This window comes from Barbus barbus, assembly GCF_936440315.1.
Source record: "Barbus barbus genome assembly, chromosome: 31".
NCBI lineage: Eukaryota > Metazoa > Chordata > Actinopteri > Cypriniformes > Cyprinidae > Barbus > Barbus barbus.
Window position 1 is genome coordinate 21855187 of NC_136759.1, and position 8858 is coordinate 21864044.

At 37.9% G+C, this 8858-nt stretch overlaps 1 protein-coding gene across 1 annotated transcript; it reads right to left on the reverse strand.

Moving 5' to 3' along the window:
• Nucleotides 1-2312: 2312 nt before the first annotated feature.
• LOC306851185 (rho-related GTP-binding protein RhoU-like) lies at nucleotides 2313-8719 on the reverse strand. Its single transcript, XM_079387324.1, has 3 exons — nucleotides 8303-8719; nucleotides 7066-7124; nucleotides 2313-5567 (listed from the first exon to the last, which is right to left on the reverse strand). Exons 1-3 carry the CDS (start codon nucleotides 8499-8501, stop codon nucleotides 5112-5114), a joined length of 714 nt encoding a protein of 237 aa, XP_079243450.1. The 5' UTR covers nucleotides 8502-8719; the 3' UTR covers nucleotides 2313-5111.
• Nucleotides 8720-8858: the final 139 nt, after the last annotated feature.

Sequence of the window (8858 nt, forward strand, 5' to 3'; positions counted from 1 at the left end):
AAACAGTTTTGCACTCCACATTTCAAATTTCGCTACACTTGTGTCTTTTGCAGTGTCTCACACATGACATTGTATTGTAAAAAATGCAGCACTCAAGTTAAAAGAAGTTTAACATTCCAGTGCCCTGCGTCTTACATTTTTGCATATCACTGCACTATATTTCCATTGTTTTTCTATGTAACATGCGATGGACAGAAGCATTTGGCCATTGTATGCTCATCTAGTGTCTTCTGCGGTGTCTTGTGTTGCTGAAAGTAGTTAAACTTATTAAAGAGTACATATCCAGATGGTTTTTCATACCACTGCCCTGTGTCTAATGTTTTTGAATGCAAAAAAGACCACCCACTGATGATTTTTGCATTGCTAGATGGACATATTTCACCATTGTTTGATCGTTGACACTCCATTCTAAAAATGCTGTGCTTAAGAGAAGTCAAGTAATTGAACTTTTAAAACCATTTAGAACCTTTGAAGTTTGAAAGCCTTGGTCACAATTTATTTTCATTTAATGAAAATAGCAGTTAGAAAACTCTAATTTTACCCTCCACTGAAGAAAGTTACACAGGTTTGGAGCGACATCAAAGTCAAGTAAATGATGACAGAAATGTATAAAAAACAATTACATTTGATTAAACAATTTTGTTCCTAAACCTAAATATGAGTGATTCTAATAATAATGCTTGCCTTTGCAAACACCACTAATTATGGCAGGAAATGGGTTGGCCTTTAGAAACCAACATTGTGGTATTTAGAAACCATCACTATGTGTGTAATGAGATTTAATTTATCTTAAGCAATGCTCCCTCAAGCCTCCAGACGTGCATTAAAAGCAGATTTGTGTCAGTACCAGAGTTTCAAATGAGACCACACTGCTGTTGGATTTAATCCTATCAGCTTTGCAGCAAAAGGGGCCCGACATATTGCGTCACACATATTACAACAGACTTCAGGCTGTGCACAATTACACACATCTTCCAGAACAAATCACATCAACAGGCAGAAAGGATTTGCGCCAATTTGCTGTTAAACTCCTGTCATCTCTGGAACCATATTATTGTCATTGTGACCAATGACAGCATGATATCAACTCGTCATAACTCATTACCAAAGTCCATTTCAGGATATGTCAAAGTTCAGGCATTCAGTTACCTAAATGTTCCCAGAAATTACATAAAATGTGTGAAATGGGTTCAAACCCCAAAGACGATCGACTAAGCATTGGTCACACCAAGCTCACATGATCTGTGTTCGGGTCTGCTATTGTTCATTTTAAGACTCTTGTGAAAATTGTCATTTAAAATCTCTGTGTTTGGATGATTTCAACCACAACATGACCTTTTTGTCAGTCAGAGAAGATTATGAAATGTGTTGTTTCTTTCTGACCACACTCAATGTAGATATCTTAGACAGTCCTTAAGGGACATTTATTGAAAATAAATCCTCTTCTTTTAGGATGTGTGGAACAAGCTGTGATATCTTCTTTCAACCACAAGAATGTCTGAGCACTACCATATCAAACTGGCTATTTTGCGTTGTAAAAGTACACATTATGGTTTGAGACTAACTGTTGTTTATTCCTGAGCGAAATGCTAGTTATGCTAAGTTAGGTACAGACTGCATTCACTGAAACTGTTGTCTGTGCAGTTGGCTTTTCTGTGAGACAAAACAAAGCCTCTTAATGATGGGTTACAGTGAGACTGTTGCAGACATTATTATAATCAGAATTTTATCCATGCAAGTACTCGTATTCTCACGTGGCCCAGTGACCTGCACTAGTAAAGTCTTCCAGCTCAAAACATCCTGTTATGGATAACATTTTAAATCAAATCAACACCAAAAAACTAAGTTACTAACTCTAAAATAATCAATAATCTAATTTTAATAGTAAAATAATAGTAATAAACATTGGAATTAGCATAAATTACAACCACTAGCACTGGGATTTTTACAATACAATAAGTTACATTTTCTCTTAATAGTGCAAATTACCCAAATACTTACAAATGTTAATGCACTTAATAGAAACTTTCTATTAATTTTACCTGCCTACTGCTTAGCTAGCTAGTGAATATGGCCAGATTTCTTACAAAACAAAACTTTTATTTTTGTATAGAACATTTAACGTTCCACATAGAACATTTCAAATAGAACATTTCTAGCACACACACACTTATGTTCTTCATGGTGGGTTTTTTTTTTGTTCCATGTTCTCTGGCTGTCAACAGCTTGCTAGTCACTTTGTGAAAAATGTGAGGAAATTCAGGCTGCAGGCTTTAGACCGATACAGTCAAGAATGTGCTATGAGCAGGTTTAGCGATTTACTTTGGGTTGTTTATTTATTTGGCATGTAATTTGTTTGGATAGCATGAGAGTTACTACTCTGATAACATTTTGCAAGGAAGTGCAATCAGTGTTTTTGATTACCACTTGGAATAGCTAGCATGCTAATGGTTAAAATTTTCCTTTTTAGATCAGCTTTTTTCTCAACACTTTGTGAATCCATTCTTTTATGATATTTGTACACAAAGTTGATTTCAAATGATTTCCAATGGTCTCTTTGCAACAAACATGCACTTACCAGATATAGTTTATGCTAACAAAGCTATCACAGAGGTACTGCATGTTAAAGTCAGCGTGAAGGCAAAACTGACCCAGTATGTACTTCAATATGCTCCCAGTCATAAATGGTGCCGTTTTAGGTGATTTCACTGAATGTTAACTAATGCAAGACACATCTGAAAGAAACACATTCAGGTTTTAGTTAATGTCACATTTATTTTCCATGGAAAACATGGATAGCAGTCAGCAACCAAAACACTCATACACACGGTACCATAAACAGGAGTGTTTGTAGAGTAAGAAAATCAAATGCAATCATAAAATGTACAAATCTAAAAGTAGATTACCCTGATAGTGTTATCATGGCGGCAATAACGTACATAAAGAACAGAGGCCACTTCCTGATGTATAGATGTACAGAGCACAACAGTGACCAACCGCTCTCTAAGGCATTGATTCTGGAAGTTTCTTCCCAATTCATTTTCCCACTTGGAGTTTAATTTAAAATAAAAATACAAATGCAATAAAGAATAATTAAACAAACCAAACATTCCAGCTTAAAGAAAATGTTTATTAAATTAAATAATAAACTGAGAAATTCCAAGAGGGTTCTTGCACCATCGTCGTGCTTGGGTCTTAATAAAATAAAAATGAATATGGAATGAACTGCACACTACAAACTTATTGCTGATTTGATAATATAAAATTGATCAGCTTAAAAAAGAAAACACAAAGTTGCTATTTCACTGCCAATTTGACAGTTAATATTGAAATCTTCACTGTACAGAAGAATCTTAATTTTGATTGAAACAGAGGTTAAAATGAATGGGATTTTTACTTACTGAACCCTACTGTTGCGCTCTGTCGTTTGTGGCGGATCTCTGACTGAATGACTGTGATTGGGCTTCTGAATAATGAGAAGCAAATTCAACATCTCATTGGCTGATCATCTCCACCACTGCTGGTTAAACAGGAGGACACATAACCAAAGAACTTTGTACAAGAGATTTTACAACATGGCACGTCAGTGTTGATCAAGTCAAATATAAAGACTGCAATAGGGGTTAACAAAAGATCACAAGTGCAATGCACTGTGTGGCATACAAAGGTAATGTGTTATGGATAACAGGTCCACCTTTCTGTGACTAACAGTAAAAAACAAAAGTTCACTGAACATCATCCATTTCAAGGCTGTGTTAACCAGGACAGAAGACTTGCAGTTACACTCCAATAAATGATCATAAGGTGGACTACAGTTACAAGTAGGTTCAGTTACAGACTGAACACTTCAGCATGATGGTATAGAAGGACCACTCAGAGTGGGCGTAAACAGCCACAGGACTACGTTTGTGACCTCAAACATGGAGGTTAAACAAACAAAAGGGTGCTTAAATCACCAATGTTAGCATGCTAGCATCATTAACGTGGTTGCATTATGTTCATGCATGCATTTATCAGGTAGAAGACATGGGTAAATAAACAGAAACTGTACCACTGTATTTGGTTATAAAAATAAAAGCAGTAGACTATTTTTAAAACCATAATCAGAGGGTTCTAGCTGTGGAAGAAGTCTTCACTATCCAGCTGAGCCATTTTGAGCGTTCATACTGGACAGTCAGCGTGGTTTACAGGGAATGCCATCCCAGGCTTTGTGATGAAGAGTCTCAGTAGCTATGTTTGCATTCAAACTTGCGAATTAGACTGGAATATTGCATAAAACATTTGCAAAGAAAGTACTGCTTCCATTTCATGTGTATATAATAGGGATGGGTGATATATCTTCGATAATGAATGCGATATTGCGTACCTTGTCAGTGAACTACGGCTCTGTGCATTAAATGCCGCTCCATTTGAAGACAGGTGATGGAGATTTACCGCTAATCAAGGAACCGGCTTTACTGACGAGATGTGCATGCATATCGCATGAGATGTATCTCCCAGCTCTAGAACAAAATAGTAAATTCCTGGGAAACTGGTGTAAAAAAAAAAAAAATAAAAAAAAAATATTTGTTCCTACATTATATAGGATTTGAATGGTATGCAATGAAATCAGTGACCCAGTCACTTGATCTGTTGAGGCACTTGAGTTTTGTTGCACAACCAGGGATTTATTTGCAAATGTGTTTCCATTGTAGTTTATATGCATGTTTTCTTATTGAATAAAAAGACATATTAACCTAAATTGAGTGGATGCGTTTTTATCTATGCATCTAGTGTGCAACTTTTATGTAATTTCCATTTAGTGTTTATGCAATATTCCAAATTCGCATGAAAATACATGGATGGAAACATAGCAGATAAGGTCCTCTACATCTACTCAATGGCCCCAGAGTAGAAAATCTTTATCCCGGGCCCTGTGACTTTTAGCAACAGCCCTGCATAGGTTATTGGGAAGCTAGTTGCACCTTTTCTAACCATTCACGTCATCCTTACAGTAGCAACACTGTCCTTTGTGGATTCGTTATCAGCTGACCATCTTCCGCTTGAGGAGCGTGACGCTAAACAAGAGTCTATCACATTGTTCATGCCTCAGAAGATGGGTTTGATCTTCGCTACTGTATGCAGATATATTTCTTCCACCATGACTTTGAAAGCATTTTCATTTTATCAGCAGTACTGTGGACCTTCCGCTCTCGTCTGGATCTTCGGTCGGAGTGTCGGAGCCCGACGGAGATGGCGGCGTCAAACACCTCCTTAAGGTTTTTCTGTGTGAGAGAGGAGCATTCTATGTAGGCTACCGCTCCTATTTTGTCCGCCAGGGCACGGGCGTCCTCTTCCAGGACGGGTCGCTCTCGGTGCCGTGCCAGTTCGATGAGGACCTTGACGTCTTGCCGTAGGTCGCACTGGGTGCCCACCAGCAGCACAGGTGTGAGCGGACAACGGCGTCGGATCTCAGGCACCCATTTTTCGCCGATGTTCTGGAAGGAAGCGGGGCTGACTACGCTGAAGCACAGGAGGAGGACATCAGTCCGTGTGTAGCAGAAGTGACGCAACTTATCAAATTCATCCTGAGGTAGAGAGAGAAAGAGAAAAGTGTATCATTACTGATGTTCAGAAAGTTTCGTAACACAAGGACTCTCAAAAATAATTTGCGGGATTCCAAATTGTTATTTTAAATAATAAAATCCTTTAACTAGCTCTTGGGGTGTTTCATAATTCCCTGAAGCAATTAAGTGAAATTATAGGTTGGCGCTCGCAAAGAACATTGCATGTGGAACACGCAGTGCACACTTTAATCTTTTAAACTCGGCCAAAGTTTTCAACTCTGGCACACCCTTTCCCATTTATTCTGTACAAATGAATTGAGAGTATAAATCTGCTGAGCTTTTGGAGAGCAGGGCCTCTCAAAACTTTGAAAACACCAATTAAGCTTGACAGATAAGAAGCCAATGTCTACATCTACTTCTCATTATGAAATGCTAAGATTTAGATAGAATTTGAAACATGAAAAAGAAAAATCTAGGTAAATCTATACTGCTAATAAAAATAAAATGCTGCAAATAAATAAATAGCTGTTGAAATATTTCATACATTTTGTTAAATTTACTTTTGCATATCTAAATATTAAGTAATCGCACATTAAACTTACTGAACGCACAAGAATTTGTTTGAATCATTTTTAATTTATGTTCATTAGTGTAACCATTATGATTTTGATGCATTCATGTATTTTACCACATATATTTTCATATGAAATTTTTGAATGAATGTTTAATGAATGAATGTATGGTTATTACAGCAGTATTTCATTTAGAGCTAGATACGGTCTCATTTGAGTTTTTACAGTAATATGCTCTTGTTCTTTCTCTTTGAAATCTGAAAGCCTGCTGTACTATAACTGGGAAACTGAATTTTTATTTTCCCGTGTTTGCCTGAGCTTGCCTCTCCATGGTTGTGTAAAGGGATTAATAGGTTATGTACTAAGAGGGCAGAGTCATTTATTTGTTAACTCATGTAATGCATGACAAAGGAGTGTCAGTTTCTGAGGTTCAAAGCCTTAAACAAAAACCTTCAACAAAACAATATAATATAATATTCCGTTGTGGAAAGCGGAATGAATGTACAGCCAGGGGCCTTTTCAAATGATTTTCAGTGATATGTGAAAGTAGTTACACAACTGCAGATTGAAAATAATCAGTGCTGAAAAAAAAATTGGCATCACAAACATCACTTGGAGGCAAAACCTCTGGTTACATGGCACCCTGTCCAAGCCTGCATGGCTCAGAAACCGAGGAAGAGATCCAATGACTAAAGTGCCAATAGCTTGAGGATTGTTCTTTTCGCTCACTTTACAATTTCCTCACAGTATGGCGTCCCCGCCGAGCTCTTCTAATTGCTAAGATTTTGTTGTGCAATCACTTTGTCATCCAATTTCCAGTGACAGAAATGCCAACCCCAAACATAAAGATCTAGTTAGGCCTATTTGGTGTTCTTCTTTGGGTTGAATGATGCATTGGATAGTTGAGGTACGAGACTAGGATGCAGATGGTGCAGTGGAGTTCTTACCTGTCCTGCAGTGTCACAAAGCTGCAGTCTCACTGGTTGTCCATCCACCTGTACGACCGCTGGAGAAAAAAAAAAAAAAAAAAAAAAAAAAAAAAAAAGAGGGAAAGGATGAGTCATTTTACTACCAACACACGCACCTGTTTCCATTTAGTCACCTGACACTGTGAACAAACACAACTGCACTGGACTTTATAGACTTAAATTACCAATTTAAGCATTTTTAAAGGGGTTTTAAGATTTAAGAGGTTATTTTAATATTTAATTAGAGAGCTAAGAGCCTTATACATACATAACTTTATATCAAATATATGAAGGAAACACACACACATTCATACATAAATACATATATTCACTATTGTCTCCAAATCCCCGTCATATGATCTGCCTTTAATTCAGCCCACTTCCCCCTCAAAGAGCCACCTGTTGAATTGCGTAACTGCTCTCAAATCAGTGCAGAGATTTCTGATCTGGTTCCAGGAGAGTGAGAGTGATGTCATCACAGACTCCAGCACACAATATCTGCTCACACATTCAAACAAGTGGACCCAGCGGATTTTATGGGCCAGATTTTCAGGTCAGGCATTATTGAGCAAGGGCTTTCTAATTACAAAGACATGCTTGTGGGATCGGACCACTGAATGGCTCTTGTTTGAGGTCCATTCACAAATTATGAAACCCTTCTTTGATGGAAAATGATGTTACAGTACTACAAAAATACTGCTTTAGGATCTATTAAAATATAAGGAACTATAACTGACTAATATCAAGAAACACACTAAAGTTTGTGCAGTAAATTGGCACTAAAAATCAACTTTCAAGAACCTCTCTCCTGTTTCACAGCTGCTTTCACAACTTTTTGGCAACGCAATCAAATATTTAGGAAAACGAGTAAAATCAGTAATCAAATTTAGCACTTGATTGTCAAATATGTCTCGCTTTCCTAATGTATCGGTTATGAGTTAAACATTATACATATTACAGTTTATCGATTTTGGTTACTGTTCAACATACACCGCAAAAAAGTGATAACCTGAAATTATTACTTTAAAGATCTATTTCTACCTGATAATTTTGTTGGTATCAATTAATGTATTTAGGTTGATTCAGTGATGTTACATAATATTTTACTTAAACCAGTTAATTTATGTTACCATTTTTCCAGTGTATCAATATATCAGGATCTGTATTTTGAATTAACTCAATGATTTGACGCACAATTGCGAGTCCAAAGACTCACCTGAGAAATCATCAAATGCTGTCGGGACGTATTTTGTTGGATAACCATTGGTCGTGTAGCTGACAATCAGGCTGGTTTTTCCCACAGCTCCGTCCCCGAGAAACACGCACTTCAACAGGCGCCCCTGGCAGTGCGCAGGCCGGGGGGATCTGGGTTTGTGTGGCGGCACTGGAGGCGCCATCAGGTTACTGTAATCCATGACGCTCTGCTCGACCGGACCGCAGGTGGATCGCACACTCCTAATGGAGTGACCCAGGAAAAAAACATCAATAAGAGCCCTCTAAAAACGACGGTGCGCTACGAGCACTGCGTAAATGCGCTTGATCCGGTGCCGTGCGCGTAAAGCGTCAATTTAATAAGTTCCAAATACTCAGTAGCTCCACAGAACACCACAGACTTGCAGACTCTACAACAGCTGGGCGAGGAGTGAGAGAGGCAGCTTTTATAGTCAGCCTTCATTTGACTAGCTCCTCCCTCCTCACATGGCTGCTTTAGCATATTCATGAGGCTTGTCCCACTAGAAACAACGGCAAGTGTGTGTGTGTTAATAGGCTGT

What these genes read in the sequence shown, in the direction of transcription:
- LOC306851185 (XM_079387324.1), bottom strand. Translation starts at nt 8,501, where the DNA reads ATGGATTACAGTAACCTGATGGCGCCTCCAGTGCCGCCACACAAACCC. An exon ending in AGCATTTGATGATTTCTCAG is followed by an intron (nt 7,125 to 8,302) that starts GTGAGTCTTTGG and finishes TTTTTTCTCCAG; the next exon opens with CGGTCGTACAGGTGGATGGA. An exon ending in TTTGTGACACTGCAGGACAG is followed by an intron (nt 5,568 to 7,065) that starts GTAAGAACTCCA and finishes TCTCTACCTCAG; the next exon opens with GATGAATTTGATAAGTTGCG.